Here is a 16,127-nt window from a genome sequence, read left to right on the forward strand (position 1 = left end):
GAACACAGCCCCCTTTTAGCCAAGCATAATGGCCGAGGAGGCCGCCCTGACCTGCAATGGCCACTGCTAATCCGGCTCTGGACAGCCCCGAGGCAGACTGTCCAAAGTGCCAACCCCGCTGCAGCTTTAGGAGGAGAGCTCCACCTGACTACTGGGCTGAGATGGCCGAACTCACATCACTTGTGACCCAAACCAGATTTAACTCTTCTTCAAAGGTGAAAGGTCACTGCAGCATTCAACGATGCCTCCTCACACCCTTTGTTACAGAAACAGCTACACGTATCTCACAAGCAGGAATCATCCAATTCCACTTACTGGGCCGTCCTCTGCTCCCAGTCTGGAGTCTAACTCTGGAGCAGCCGGCTGTGCAGCTGGGCTGTTGCAGATTTACACCCAAGAGCAATCCCAAGCAGAATTTGGCCTACCATCTGAAAAGCCACCAAGCCAAAGCTGTGGAGAGCCAAAACCACACAAGCAGCACCAACAGAATGGCCAACACAATGGGAAGCGCAAGCTACTTGCAACAATATTTTACTTAACGCAGTGCTTGAACAGGGGATGAGATGCCCCTTACCTCAGTGGGGCTGGTTTCTGTGCTGTTAAACCCATTCACAGGCTTGCTCCAGGAATCGCTGCCAGGTGACTGAACTGAGAGAGCTGGAAGAGCAGATGGGAGTCAGATGGAGCCCCGAGAGCATGGCAGTTCCACGACCCTGCTCATGCCCACCACCGTCCCCAAGACTGACCAAAAGCCACTTGCTGTTTTACACTTTACACCCCAGGACAGGCTGAGGCATGGCACCATACCATAGGAAAAACAGGGCATGACAGGACAGAATAGATAAGGACTTCCTAGGAGAAGTGAAGGCTGGAAGGAGGGGAAGGGTTTCTAGTGTCAGGGAGGAAGTGAGAGAAGGGGACAAAGAAGCCTATTTGGCAGCAAGTGCGGAACCGTAAAAAGAAAGGATAAGAAAGTGGAAGAAATTAGAATAAGGATATAGATGGGAAGGAGCTGTACAGGGCCTTAAACACAAGGCTAAGACACATGAACTGGGGAGGAAACTGAGGAAGAGATCTCAAGAGAAGGGTGACAACAACAAAGCAAGAAGAGGATGGTTATCTTAGCAGCAAAAATGTGAACTGGCACAAGCAGAGAGATCTGCCACCTTCCTTTCCTTGGGAGTTTCAGCCACGGGTAGAAGAAAGGTGACTCTGTGACACGTGCACATAATCCCCTCTGCACACTTTCCTCTTCCAACCCCAAGGGATTTCCAGTTTCAAAACTGTGAGATGCCCCAGGGCTGGCCAACAGCAGAGGCTCCATCTTACCCGGGCTGTTGCTTTCCCAGATTTCGGTGCCCAGGCTGTTTCCAGACACGGCTACATCGCCTTGCTCTAGGCACATGCTGTTCTGCTTCTTGGCAAATCGAGGAGGGATACGAGACTGAAGGACGCGGCCTTTGGCTGGTGCCTGAAAGAGAAAGACACCAACTGTGAGACCTGCTGTTGATTTAGGTTAACAGGACCCGCCATTAGCAAGTTTCTGTCTCTGGCTCCTGGCTTCCTGAGCCTTTATAAGGAGGCTGTGCCCTTGTTGGGGTCTCTATGGCAAAGGAAGCCCCCAACCTGGATGACTCGAGCACCTTACACAGGGAAATTGCCAAAGTGTTGTGTCGGGGCAACATGGCAGGGTGGTGAGGAACTGTGCCAGGTTTATAAAAAGCAGTTGGCTTCGGCAGAGGGGAGGGATGGGCAAAAACCCAACATCCCTATGTTAGACTCTGGTATAAGACTTCCCACAGCCCTGGGCACACTAAAGGACCAATTTAATACTGCACAGTATCAGGAGACAGGTGATTCACCTACCCTAATACCCTCTGGAGAGGGAAGGGAGCTATTAGTTCAGCTCACACAACTACACTGCCGCTCCACTGGGTACATTTATTCAGGCTTTCTTTAGCCTAATTTTAAATGTGCCAAGAAGCAAGGCTTCTGTCGCAGGGCTTGGGAGACATAACCTGCTGCTTAAGCCATCTCAGTGTCAGGGACCAGTTCCCAATATTTTTTGTTCTAGTTCTTCCACATGTCCCCATCTTATACTTAAAAATATCTTCCACCTCCAAGGAATTTACACTCTTCAAGTACTTGGACTTAAGTCACCCTACTAGCCTCAAACATCATGTAGATGGCTTGCCCATTGCTAACTCCCAAACCTTTCTTTGCAAAGGAACCCCTCTAGCCCCTTTAAAGAAGAGCAAACACATACCACACAATATTGTGTTCAGTTTGTTAATCTGTCTGTGGTCAGCATGGTGCCCAGCCCTGGACACGATGCTCAAACAACAGCTGTATTGCAGAAGCTATCAGCTGTTGTCTTACAAAAGGATATTGGGCATATAGAGGCCAAAATGTAGAGGGAACACAGAGGTCTTTGTAAAGGGATGTTCAGCTACAAACTCAAGTCTCTTGTTATACAGCTGCACCATTACTTCCTTCTGTCTCAGTCATGGTTTGGAATATACCTCTCTCCCATCAAATAAATCAGTTTCTGAGACCAAGCTTTGCTATGGTGATTGCAACTTGTTTCTACTCCCATGATGGCCACGCTGAAGTTACGTAAATTTTATCTCATCTGCATATCGTCATCAAGCCAAATTAATGGATATATTGTTCAGCACGACTTAAAACCCCTTATGAACCAGGGCAAATTGTGGTCAGCACAAAATTTAACCACTGAGTCCAACTTACAGTTGTCCACGCACAGACTAACTCTAGGCCCCTTTGTATTTCCTGCCATTGCTGACATTGGTACCACCACCTGATTTAGCGCTGCTGTGGAGTTTCATTTGAGCCTGTTTCCTATTCTAGAACCATTTGATTTTCCACAATTAGAGACATGGATCAGTGATGGTATCAGTATCTTCCCTTCAGTGTATCAGTTTAGATGTTTCCTCAGACCCACTCCTTGAGTACAAAGTAATGGGTGGGTCAGAAGGATCTATTGGAACATCATTTACACTGACAGAAGACCCTACTCATAAACTATCAGGAGCTAAAACAATTTGGTCAATGATTTCGTTTCAGAGCAGTACATGACCAGCGTGGAAAGGGATATCTAAATCCCTAACAAACATCCTGATTACAGATTATCTGGAAACTCCTCAGTGTGCATTTCTGCAGCCCCCATGTTAGGTAAAGTCTTAGATGTTGTCTGCACCTTCCTGACTTACGGCAAGAGTTCTGGTGGCAGACCCTGGTTGCTACCACCCAGCCACCAGAGCACATACATATGCATGTGCTCCTTGCAGCAGCTGGGCTGGCAGAGCATAGAGAGCAGCTTGGAAAGGCACTGACTGGCTGATGGGACAGCTACAGCCAGCAGAAGGCGCAGGGATGTCTACTTGGGTTTTCTTCTGAGCAGGAGCAGAAGCCGAAGCCTCACCTCCATTCAGCAGACAAACTCTGCTGCTGCTGCTGCTGCTGCTGCTGCTGCTGCAAGGGCACTGACTAGAGACACCCAAGTGATTCACTGAAAGGATGTGAGCCTCCTAGTGCAGACCAGACCCTCGCTGCTCAACAGAGGAATACAACACTTCTAGTGAGGAAAGTGAAGTTCATTTAGTTACAACTCAGGCTGCTCACCAGGCTTTAAGAGCCGTGTGCATGGGACAATCATGTTCGCCCAACAGGCCACAGTGCAAATTGGCAGAGAAATGGAAAAAAAAAAAAAAAATACTGCCCACCTGGACCTCAACTTTGGGAAATTCTTTCTGAAGCACAACAAGGAGTCGCAGCCTGGGTTGAACCGGGGGAAAGGGGACACCTGGCTACCAGAGTAGCAACAAGCTCTGAGAGCGAGCTGCCTTACAATTAAAAGAAAGTTTCCTAAGTTGCTGTACGGATTTCTCCTCCGACACCCATGGCAACTCTCAGAAAGCCACGGAGACTGAGAAACCAGCCACCCCTGCCTAGCAGTGCTACCCATCACACCGAAAGCTAATACACCGTCAGCTGTTATCTAACTACAGGCACTGCTGTGTTTTTCCAGCCTTGGCTGTGGGTGGGCTTGTGAGTGTGTGCCTGTCTCAGACTCTGACTGAAACCCACTCTGGACTCTGCACTAGGTCAGACTGTGCTCCGGCCTTCCCTTCCTTACCTGGGCAGCTTGTTCTTTCTTCCTACGTTCCTCTTCCAGCAAACGGCGCTGCTTCTTAGTGAGGACCTCAATGAAGCCTTCGCCTGCCACAGAACCGACTTCGTTCTCCTCCGCTGTGCTTGAAACCCGATTGTCAATGATGGCATCTGAACAAGGGTTACAGTTAAAACCAGAATCTTTTAAGAACGTATCTCAAGTGGGACCCTCAAGCTAGGTGATGAAATAGCTCGGCCAACAGAAAGTGAAACTATATGGGCCTGCTCGCACCTACCAGCTGGATTACCCCAAGTGCTTTGCATCATTCCTCTGCAGCCCAGATACTGGGCATACTTCCACTGACCTGGGCAAGCAGAGCTTGGGAAGGGAGCCAGAAATCAGGCTTCCTGCGCAGCCCCAAGAGTATCACTACTAGAGACTAACCGAGTAACCCCTCCTCATACTTGGTTACACAACAATGGAGAAAAGCTCCAAAAACATCTGAGACTTTTTCAAACCAAACTTCCACATTTTGCAAATGTGACCTGTTGTCTCTGAAGCGTTGCACAGAAGTTAACTCAGTCCCCTGCACTAACCATCCCTGTAAACCAACCATCTGGCTTTACAGATGACTAGGGCAGAACTCAGGCTCAGGCTGCTCCTCTGGTTTAGATGGCCAGGTGTTCTCGGCTCCTCCCCCACTAACCAGATTCTTGACTTGAATCGGACCACAACGCTGCGTTACTAGAGTTATAAAACCATCGCCCCAATTCCAATGCTTCCCGTGACACAGGGTATAAATTTAGTATTCAAAACTACCTTGGACCATGCTGTCTTGGGTGTTACCGCACCAGAGGAAAGGACTCGACCATGTAATTAACTGGGTAGCATCCCTTTTGGGAAGCTAACCAGGCAAAGCACTTACTTCCATAATTTAATTCGAACTGTGACATGGCTTCTCCCTCGTCACTTGCTCTCTGGGCCGTGGACTTGGGCTCTTTCTCCACCTTTTTACCTGGGCCCTCAGCGCTGTCTGAATTGGCGTGCGAAGCTCGTTCTAGGCTGTACACAGAGTGGCTGCTCCCGCTGCTGGCATTGCCAAGACTCCCACCTTCTTCCGGGGACCTGCGAAGAGACAAGGGGTGAGAGTCAAGTGCAGGCCAAAGGGAGGGAAAATAGAAAAAGGCAAAGAAATGGGTCGGGTTCTCTTCACCAAGCCCAATCTTCCTTCCCTGCAGCCAAATGCTAGAGACATTGCTTCCATGTAGATACCTTGTTAATGGGGGATGCTACTGTGGGAAGTGGAATGGAAACAACAGGCACCATCACTTGTAGCTGACAGAAAACTTTCTGGTTTGTCTCAGAGGGAAAACTACAGGCCAATGTGCCCCTTTGAATATTTGGGGCTCCAGCACCCTCCACCCTCACATAAAAAGCTTTAACTCTTACAATTTTCTCGTATGTTAGCAAAAAAATGTGCGTTTTCTAGCAAATGTCAAGTAAAGGGCTGAACGGGACAAGGGGGAGCAGAGAGGTTGATGCACATTTAGCCTAGAAAAAAAAAAATCACTTTTCCCCAGTTATTCTTTTCGGGGCAATTCTTTCGAGCTCCAAGCCTCAGCCATGCGTTGTGCTCTAGAGATTAACCAACTTGGGGCATTGGGTGACAAAGCTGAGGTGCAGAACAAGGGAAAAAACTGGTTACAGAAAGCTGAGCAGTGTGTAGTGGCAAGCCTGTGTTTCTCTCGCTCCTCATCCTGTCCCAGTAAAGTTTCCCCCACATATCCCATTGCACTTTTCTTCACTGTCTGTCAGCACAACCCCTCGCCCCCTACATGGAGCAGCTTGCTATAATTAATCAGGGGAGGAAACAATGAAGTAGCATCAAAGCATCTGTCTACTTCAAAGCATGAATCCCAGTGCAGTGCAGCAGTTTTGAGGAGGGCTGGACTCAAAACCTGCTGCTAAAAAATAGATCACAAATGGGCGTGCCAAACAGGCCCAGCCCCACGATCCAGCCACTCCAGCCTCCCAGAGCACCAGGCACCAAATGCATCCAAGGAGGCAGCAAAAATCCTAATCCCTAGCTATCAGTTTGTCTTACGGCCCATAACAGTTCTCACAGGAGCAATCCTGACACCAGGCCCGTATAGCTCTCCTGGAAGGAGCTCTGTCTTCTGTTTACCATCATGCAATAACCAGATTTTAAGGAAAACCCTATTGAAATGTGGCTAGATCTGGCAACTCCACCTACAGCAGCCATGCCATGGCCACTGCTATGGATCTAAAATCTCCAAAGTAGTGAAACAGACTTAAATGTGACATCTCCCCTCTGGATTCCCATCAGCTTGTTACCCATCTCTCCCAACCTTTCCCCGCTGCCATGCCACTCTGTTTGTAACTCCCAGGAGTCAGCACCCAGACCAGATGAACTCAAAGAGCTGGCAGTCAGGGACCAGGATGCCCTGGCTGCCCTCTGGCCAGCTGGAGGTACAACACAGATGCAATGATAGACCTTTGTGGTGCAGGCTCCAACCAGGTGGAAGAAAGGGGGCAGCCCCAGGTATTCCCAACAGCCCTCCCGAGACACAGCTGAATCTGAATTTCCAAGGCGAGCAGAGCTCTAGTGTGGGCATGAAAGTCTGGGAAAACATCGAACATCCTGGGTGCACTGGGGGTCCCCTGTGAATGATGGGAGGAACGCTTTGCCACAAATCTGCCAGGCCAGCTGGCCCCATAGGCCTGACGGGGGACACGGGCGTGCACAAAGGACACGCTGCCCACTGGAACCTGAGCTCACCTTTTGCTCTCGTAGTGGGAGGCTGCCCCGCCACTGGCCCTCATCGACTGCTCCCCAAACCCAGTGGACTCTGCCTTACGGCTCTGCCGGTCCACGAGAGGCCTCTGGCTCGAGAAGCTCCTCTTTGCCAGCTCTCTCTTCTCTCCCAGGGTGCTGCCGGCCAGGCCACCGTCCAGCTGCGCTTCGCTCTCAGCCACCCCCTCACGCCTCTCCCGCCGCTCGCTGAAGTCACTGCTTTCAGACGCCGTCTCCCACTCCTCATTGGCATGATCTGATGAGTTCTGGTAGGACAGCTCCGGAGACCTCTGGCCAGAGATGCCGTTCTTCTCCGCCGCGGTCAGCTTGGGTCTTCCAGGCCAGTGGCTGGGCAGGAGGTTGGCTCCCCCTTCCTCAGGGCTCCACTGGCCCACGGATTCTTTCTCCTGCCTGAGACGCCGGAAGCGGGGGGGTTTGTCCTGCCGCGGGGGGCGCCGCCTCCTGAACGGCCTGTTCTCAATGTTTTCTGGGTCAGCAGTGTAATCTTCCTGGAAAAAGTGCCTTTTGTCCTCAATGGGAGTCTCCTCAAAGCCCCTTCCAGGGAAGGCGTCTGAGTGCTTGTAAGAGTCCTGGAGATAGTCCCGGTCAGGCTGCCGCCTGGCCCCAAAAGTCTCCGACGGAGCGCCGTGGTTGTAGTCCTGCCACACGGCTCCCCCACTCCTCCCTTGCCACTGACACGGCTCCTTGGATGCAAAACCTCTTCTCCCGTACCCAGAGTTGCTCAGTCTCGGGGGTAGCGACCTCCCAAAGGCTCTTGGGGCCCTCATCTTCGGGTCAAGACTGTTGTGATCGTCTGAATAGATTTTGTTGGAGCGCCAGGATTCCTTGAAGTCTCCCTTCTTCAGGTCATTCTCCTCCCTCTCCAGAGCAGAGCCCTCATTGCTGTTCTCCGATCCCCTCTGCCGGCGACGCTTGGGCAGCTCCTCATACTCGGACCCCTCGCTGTGCGTCTCGCTGGCGATCCTGCGCCTGGGTTTGCCCCTGGGGAAGTCTTCCTGCTGGTTGAACTCCCGGAGGCCACGGCCTCGGCTGCTCCTTGGGTTGTTGTAGACGCCCCTGCTGCCAACCACAGTGCCGCGGCCCCTGAAGCTGAACTCTCGGAAGCCCCGGCCTCTCCCACGGCCTTGGCCTCTCCCACCAAAGGCTTGCTCCTCATCGATAAAGATCCAGTTGTTTCGTTTAGTAGGAGGGAGGTCATTAGACTCTTGGGACAGCTTATTCTCCCACGCTCTTTCAGGTTTTTCCTCCTCTTCATCCTCCTCCTCTTCCTCCTGAGTTTTCTCGGTGTCCCGGGTGATGCTGGTTGGGGAAGAACCTTTGTCATCCAGCAGGTAGTGAGTGGGGTTTAGCAAGGCTGCTGGCTCTTCTGGCTCGTTCTCTACCTTGTGGACAGGGGCTTTTTCTTTTGCTGGGCATGAGGCACCTTCTCCTTCCAGCTTGCTCTTCTCCAGCTCCTTCTCTTTCTCCTCAACCTTGAGGGCTTTCAGGACTGGCTTTTTAATTGGGCCGGACCGCCGTGTCCGCCCCATCTGCTCTTGGTGCTGAGTGCTAGAGTTTCTGTTTTCAGGAGCCCACTCCGTTGACTCTTCCGCAGGTGGCTTGCTGGTAGCCACTTCTTTCTTCCAGGCGTCAGCACTAAATGAGCGTTCATCCCTGGAAGCCTCTTCATCTGCCTCTGCGGCAGCCTCCGAGTGTTTCTGCTGCTGGCTGATGTCCCAGCCATTATACTCTGGTTTCTTATCAGCTTGTACAAAGTCGGACTCCAGGGGCGAACACCTCAAGCTTGCATGGCGGCTCCCAGAAACACAAGCATCCTGCACTTTCTCCTGGTGCTGAAACAAAAGATCTTGGCCTAGTCTTTGAGATGACAGGCAGCTGTCAAAGTCGGCTTGGGCTTTCTTCTCAAAGGTGTTTAAGTACTCCTCCCCTCTCTCCTCAAAGAGGTCCCGCTGAGTGCTCACAGCCTCTGACCTTCCAGACGAAGCAGAGTACGAGCTATCGCTTCTGAAAAGGAACCAGGAGGAACAAGTCAATCAGGCAGTGAGACTAGCATGCTGCCCCAGTCCCCAGCCCGAACACAGGAAAACAATAAATAAAGGCAGCTTCACTCTTGACTTTAAATCATGCAACAACAAGACTATGAATTGCTCGAGTGCTGAGATTTATGGAGCTGCCATAGCTCCGGTCTGTAACACTAGGCTAGACAGAACCAGCAGATGACAAAGAAAGCAGATTCTGTACAGAAAATAAAAACAAAGGCAGTTTTCTTAAGAAACGAATGTAGACTCAGGCTCCAGGTCACACAGAGATTTCAAATTAGAGGACCTGCAGGGTTAACAAACCATTAACGTTAAAGACAGCGTTAGCCAGAAGTTCCAACTCTCCCTTTTTGACACCCGTCTTCAGGAAGCAGTAACTGCCACTCTACAATGGACACTGGGAGCCTGGCCAAGGCCACAAGCAGAAAGGGGAAGCCCCCGGAGCAGTGATTCTCAACCAGAGTGCTACGATACCATGAGGTGCTGCTAGATCCTTTGAAGGGTGCCGCAAGAAGTGAGGAGACAAACAGGTAAGCTAAGTAGAAACATGCAGGCTCAGGCTTGTCCCCTCACTGCCCAGCCCTTCTGCAAGAAGGTAAACACCATAATATATAAAATTTGTGTTTGAAATTGAGCACCACTCAATTCACACAAGTCATGGAGGGTACCTCGAGTCCAAAAGGTTGATAACAACTGCCCTAGAGTCAGTTTAGACTCCATTTGAGTTTCAAGATATAAAACAGCCACACCAAGTGTTATCTCCACATGCATAAGCACACAGCCATGTCCAAACTGGGCGCTATCTTCACTCCAGGGCCCACCAGCAACCAAATACTTTTTCCTGCTTTTGAGAAGTTTTTTTTGGCTAGAGCCTGAGCCCTTTCTCCACTGGAAGGGCACAGAGGGCCTGGTAGCATGGTACAAGCATGCCCTCACCTGGCATGCAGTCCCTCCACAGCCACGCTCTCCACCTGTTTCTGATGGGAGACAGCGTATCCCTTGCTCTGCAGAGAAGCATAGCTCTCCTGGCCCCACACTGGGGCAGGGTCCAGAGAAGGAGCTTTCCTTTCCTGCTGCATAGATGTCTGACAATTCTGCTCCTCGGACCTACAGATGCTTCCGCCAATGGAGTCCTGCTGAATCATGGGCTTCATAATTCCTGAGCAGGAGAGAGACAGGGAGAGAGTTCAAGCTGAGATGAGAGATGTGCCCCTTCAAGCAGTGGTAACACAGCCCCCTGGCAGGTCATCCTCCTCTCCCTCCTGAACATCAGGGGAATGCAGCCATGGAAACCATGTAAAGAAGGACATTTTGCTCACGTCTATAAAAGGTGAGCAACTTCCCCAAAATGAAAGGAAAGCAATGGCTGCTAATTAAAGCAGCTTTCCCGTCCAAGCCCAACCACAGCGATATGCAACTTCACTGGCTTGGGAGCACGGAAGGAGGCCGGGCGGAGGATGGGGTGGATGGAATAACAACTAATGACAACCCTGCATGACCAACTGCATCAAATGGTGCTCCTTGAGCTTTCTGTTTGTACCTCTGGCTGGTTACTAGCAGGATGAAGAGGTGCTACAGGGATGTTACTCAGACTTTTTGGCTTGTTCACCATTCTGCCTAGAGAAGATCTAACCAAGTTTTGCAGAACTAAACTCATCTCCAGCCCTTTCCTTCCCCTTCACACAAACAATCCTGTCTTGGTCTAATACAATCTGCTATGACTTCCTCCCCATGGCTCCATGCAAGCCCCCAGGCAGCATACCAGTAGCAGTGTGGGTAGAAGAGTCCGTGTTTTTCTAGCCCTTTCCGGTACCCAGCTCCAAGCAGGACAACATCCATGTGCTACCTGCTCATCAGCTCCTGCTGCGCAACTGACTGCTCCGATCCCAGAACAGGGTCAACAACAAGCAACAAAAATGCATCTCTGAAGTAAAAGGGCCAGCCTCTTAGTGGCCTGAAACCTCAGCAAAGTGACTACTCCAAGGCATCTGTGGAGGGACTAACTAGAACCCCTAAAACCACTCCTTGCTCTCTGCATTCTAAAATCCTGCTGGCTACATGCAATGAATCTCCTGAATCTAAGCTGTAGATGTGGTGTAAAGCCAAGGAAGGAGGGCCCCTGAGGATAAGGGAGGCACAAAAGACTCCTTACCTGAAGGATGAAGGGCTGATGGATAAAAATCCACAGGGGTGCGGCCCTGAGCCATACGAGGGTCCATGTAAGAAGGCATCATCATCCAGCGAGGGTCGAACCCAAGCATCTGAGGGTGTGGTGGATAGAAGGTGCGCTGGGGGTGTGAATGGGATGGTGGAGGATAGACCTGCTGCTGCTGCCAGTGCTGCATCTTGTACAGGTGCTCCTGGAGAAGGAGAAATGAAAAGTCAGGGTGGCACAATCTACAAGCTCCTGAATGTAGCAGGACACAAGTCCATTCTCTTTGGCCTAGATCAGCTTGTGTATTTTAGGCTCCAAAGGACGTTCCATTGTGCTGCCTTGAGTACAGGAGAAAACAGATGATGGCAGTTCACTGCTTGTTTAAGAGGGAACCACCAGAGCTTCTTTAGAAGTACACATCAACACATGTCAAACCATACTGTCCCTTCACATATATATTGCTGGCACTGATAGGAGAGCACTCCATTACATTACACCCTACCCAGGCAACCAGAAACCAAGAGATCGGCTTGAAACCCAATGCCTGTATTCTCCCAACACGTGTGGAAATACCGGAGACTTCATGGCCTTTTCCTGTTAAAACACAACAGATCACTTGGAATCCAATGCTACAGATAAGGCTTCTTTTTGGAGGAAGTATTATCTCTACGTTCTATACAGCATAAGATCATAATGCTAGAAGATGTATTAACCCGAGACATAAGAAGAAACAGTAATAAAATTCAGTTATGAAAACAAATAAAAAAGTCCTACTGCATTTCCTATGCATCACTGGGACACGCAACCACCACAGTGGTTATCTTATTCTGCTTCGCTAAAGAAGCAGAACATGGTCCAGCCTCCATCGCTACGGGACCTGAACCTGTTCAGTCTTCACAAGAGAAGCCTGGGGGGCGGGATCTGGTGGTCATCTATAAACTCGCCGGGGGGACCAGTGGGGAATGGGAGAGACCCTGTTCACCCAAGCAACTCCCGGAGTAACAAGGAATAATGGCCATAAGTTGGTTGAGAGTAGGTTCAGGCTGGACATTAGAAGGCATTATTTCACAGTCAGGGCGGCCAGGATCTGGAACCAACTTCCAAGGGAAGCGGTGCTGGCTCCTACCCTGGGGGTCTTTAAGAGAAGGCTAGACAATTACCTAGCTGGGGTCATGAGCCCAGTATTCTCTCCTGCCCAGGGCAGGGGTCAGACTTGAAGATCTACTTAGGTCCCTTCCGACCCGACTTCTGTGACTCTACCAGAGGGTTCTACCAGGCATGACGGTGACTTGCCATCTGGGCTTAAGCTAACGGGCCACAAAAATACAAACTGCACTCAGGTGAGAATGTAACAAGTGCAATTAAAACACAAGATTAACCTTAATCTCCTCCATCTGCCTCAGAATTTCTCTTTCTTGGTTTGCAACACTATCAGAAGCGGCACATGATCGCTGAAAGGGCCAACTCTCTTCTCCCACTGTGCCCCACAGCAGAAAATAAAAGTCACTGCTAGCAACACGCAGGGCTTCCGCTCCAGGGCTGGACTGCAGGAGCAGCATTCCAGCTTCCCAACCACACACATTTCAAGTGACAAATCTCTTTAAAACAGCGGTTCCCAAGCTCTGACAGATTGTGCACCACAACCACAAGTTAAAACAATACAACTTTTGTATTTTACCACCAGCACACATTTCAGTTCAACCTTGAGTACCACCAGCAAATTTTTGTCATGTAAAGTAATTATAATAAATCTGTGAGTGCATATCACTAACAGGTTGTTTGCGTACCACAGATTGGGAACTGCTGCTTTAACGAGCAAGACACACACCATTGTAGGCTAGGGTGCTTTCTCTATAACATGCTCACAATACGCTTAAGTGTCCATGGCCTTTCAAATACACCAGCCACTAAAATCTCGAAAGTCTTTAGAGGCTTTACACCGAGTGCTGAAACACAAATTTTTAATAAACAGCACGCTAAAGGGAGCCTAATATTTAACCTAGAAAGATCCCTTCATAAAGAAAAGGGCACTGAAGGGCAGTTTACTGTGTTCTAAACCGAGGGAGCAGTATCAGGCAAGTAGGGTCAGGAGATTGAAGCTGGGACATCTAATGAGCCCAGCTCTCAGAGCTGCCACAAAAGCAGGGTGCAACAAACACTGATATTTGCAAAGCGAACCCCTTTCTCTCAGAAGCTAAGCCACTCCCGCAACCTCCTCTACAGGCAATTTCAACAGCCACCTTTGGCAAAGCTTGTGCTATATGGGTATACCAGCTGTGAGTAAGAACATGCGTGGGGCATATAACTGCATTAGCCACCATAAAGAGCAGAAGTACTTTGCAAACCATGATGCTGCCTAACTGATGCAGAGAGGTGACCCATGGGGAGAGCATGCAGAAAACAGGACAAGTCATCTAGCCCTCAGGTTCCACCTCTGAGCCACCATGGCCAGACACTGCTGCTTGTAGCAAGGCTTTCAGGATTTCGTAGGATTGTAGGAAAACTGGGTTGGAAAGGACCATGTGTGGTCAACCCCCAGCTCCTGCTGTTTCTGCATTAAGTTACAGCCCCAAGGGAACAAGATTCAACAAAGGGGTAAAGTGAAGTTGAGTTGGGAGTTGGAAACTCTCAAACCTCTCACCTGCTGCTGTTGCTGCTGCTGTCTTTGGAACCGTGGGGGAAGCGATTTCTGGTATTTGTTGAATTCTTGTGCTGGGGACGTGGCTTCCTGGAGCTCCTCCTCACTGCTGCTTTGGGCAGCTGCTGTTGTGGCTGCGGTTTCCTCTTCTAGATAACCAGCAGAGGCTTCCTGGGCATGGAATTCGGGGGTTGCTGGTGAAGAACAGATGGATTCAGTTGTGCTATGCATGGGGCTTGAGCACATTATAAACCCTCTCTCCAGTCACCTGCAAGGACGTTTCATAGATGACCTGCAGGTTCACTGAGACTATGCTACTTAAGGGAATTCCAGTCCACGCTCCTCCTCATGCTCCGCTACACAGGCAAAATTTCAGCCACTAACTCCTCTGCCTTGCTTTGACAGCTTTAAGAACCCCTGTTTTCTTGATTTAACTACAAACCCCTCCAGCTGAGACCTTCCACTGCCACCAACATCCTTCCAACTGAGGACAACTGGCCACAGATCCATTTGGCCAAAGCAGTTGCTTCAATAACAGCACAAGTCCCCTTCTGTCTTTTTAGTACCCTTGACCCTGTGGCCAGGGCCTTGCTAGCATAGGTCCCCAGGCCATTCCACTTCCTAGATCTAACCCTATTTGATAGAGTGAAGGGGTGAACACTCTGGAGAGCTGGTTCTTAATACAGGCAAGGGAACTGGAGTGGTAGGGCTTTTCCTATGCAACTTTAATAAAGGCAGAGCTCCTTTAAAAAGGCCCTGCTTTAGTGACTCCAAAATGTTCTTCAGGAAACCAGAAAGAATTGATTTGTCTGATGCAACTCAAATAAGCCCACGATGGGTTTCTGTGTCCTTTCAGGTCAATGTACCCTGCCTCTGCTAAAAGCAATCATCACAGCCACTGTTCTGACACAAGGCTGGTCAGAACCAGCCAGTACCAGAGGTGCCAGTACCTCTCCGGAAAGCGTGGCTGTTGTCCTGAACTGTGGCCTTTTCCGTGGTGGGGGTTTTCAGCTCTTCGTTCTCCACGTGTTTCTGGGCCTCTCCTGTTTTCTGAGCTAGCTTGCACTTCTGATCCAGTTGCTTGAGTTTGGCAGCGCAAGCTGCCAGACGTTCCTCTCTGGCTCGCCGCTCTTCCTCCTCCCGTCGTCGCCTGGCTCGCTCCACAGCCTCAGAGATCTCTGAGTGGATAAACTTCTGCCTCAGGGGCACCTTCTCCTCTTTCTCTTCCAGGGACTGCTGTCTGAGGACACTGCCCACTGGGGGCTTCTGCCAGAGACAAGAACATCCTGGTGAGGGTCAGCCAAACACTCAACGCTATGAAACACTCCACTCTCCTGCAGCTGTTTCTTTTCATCTCACACAAGGCAGAAACCTTCCCTCCCCAAGCAAGCCTCTCCCTAGCTGGGAATAATCCCATAGCTCCATCACACTTGAGAAACTTCTGAAAGTCTCCCAGACCCTAACCCTTGCTCTCCAATCGCTGCAGCACATCAGCAGTGGGCACGGCACCATTAACTGCATGGGCAAGAAAACATGGGGTGTCACCGTAATGCTCTAGTCCAGCTTTGATTCTCTCCCCGCAACCCCCCTCTGGTGGGAACGCTGCCCAGGAACCTCTGTAGTGCTGGGAACACAGGGAGGACTGTGCAAAATATAGCCCTGCCCCAGTCCTCCAGCAGCATCAGCAGGCTCAAAGGAGATCCTCCCCTACTGTTAGTTCCCCCAGCTATTCCTGCGTAGCTCAGACATTCGTTTGCTACGGAGGCTGGCTAGAACTAGACTCCCTCTTGGGTTTAAGTCCCAACATGGGTCTGTGGGAGGGTCGCTGTAAGCTTCTTGGGGCCTGAGCCAGTGTAGGGAAGGGCAAGAGGCAGTCAGCATACCTGATATTCTGATGTAGAGGTCCAGCCATTGAGCTTCCTTGGAGGCTGTGGGGGGTCCTGCACTTTGCGGACACCCCGGGACAAGCCCACCGAGTCAGCCCAGTTCTTCCCTTCCTCCAGGGGGTGTTTGACATCTGCACTATCTGCGGAGCTCAGGGACAGCTGCCGCTGCCTTCTGGGGTCCCAGCTGTTCCTGCCACACAGATGCTGTTGCTATTACACTTCCAACTCGCTTCAACACACATTCCCAACCCTACCCATCGAGTCGCAAGGCAGGAGACAGCCTTCTAAACCAACATGGAGAAAAAAAGATGCACAACAGATATTTTGCCCATATATCATGCTTTTCACCCACATCAAGATACTTTGTGAAGATGCTGAAGCATCAGCAATGCTGTTTCACAGCTGGAGAGAAAGCAGGTCACTGAAGTCTGCATGGCTGAC

General features: G+C 50.4%; 1 protein-coding gene across 10 annotated transcripts in view; it reads right to left on the reverse strand.

Moving 5' to 3' along the window:
- Nucleotides 1-16,127, reverse strand: part of PRRC2B (proline rich coiled-coil 2B) — a 60,829-nt gene that overhangs the window by 14,582 nt on the left and 30,120 nt on the right. For 8 of the 10 annotated variants that reach the window (XM_090022206.1, XM_090022210.1, XM_090022204.1 and 5 more), the window contains exons 11-20: nt 15,684-15,876; nt 14,751-15,066; nt 13,804-13,994; nt 11,160-11,367; nt 9,944-10,166; nt 6,933-8,972; nt 5,058-5,257; nt 4,157-4,302; nt 1,330-1,471; nt 575-657 (exon numbers count right to left, since the gene is read on the reverse strand). In XM_090022206.1, the coding sequence (XP_089878332.1) occupies nt 575-657; nt 1,330-1,471; nt 4,157-4,302; nt 5,058-5,257; nt 6,933-8,972; nt 9,944-10,166; nt 11,160-11,367; nt 13,804-13,994; nt 14,751-15,066; nt 15,684-15,876 (3,742 nt within the window). The remainder of the gene's footprint in view (nt 1-574; nt 658-1,329; nt 1,472-4,156; nt 4,303-5,057; nt 5,258-6,932; nt 8,973-9,943; nt 10,167-11,159; nt 11,368-13,803; nt 13,995-14,750; nt 15,067-15,683; nt 15,877-16,127) is intronic. The other 2 variants (XM_090022205.1, XM_090022207.1) reach the window with 2 other exon arrangements.

Source organism: Crocodylus siamensis, chromosome 11 (genome assembly GCF_052110815.1).
Source record: "Crocodylus siamensis isolate JL-2025a chromosome 11, ASM5211081v1, whole genome shotgun sequence".
NCBI lineage: Eukaryota > Metazoa > Chordata > Crocodylia > Crocodylidae > Crocodylus > Crocodylus siamensis.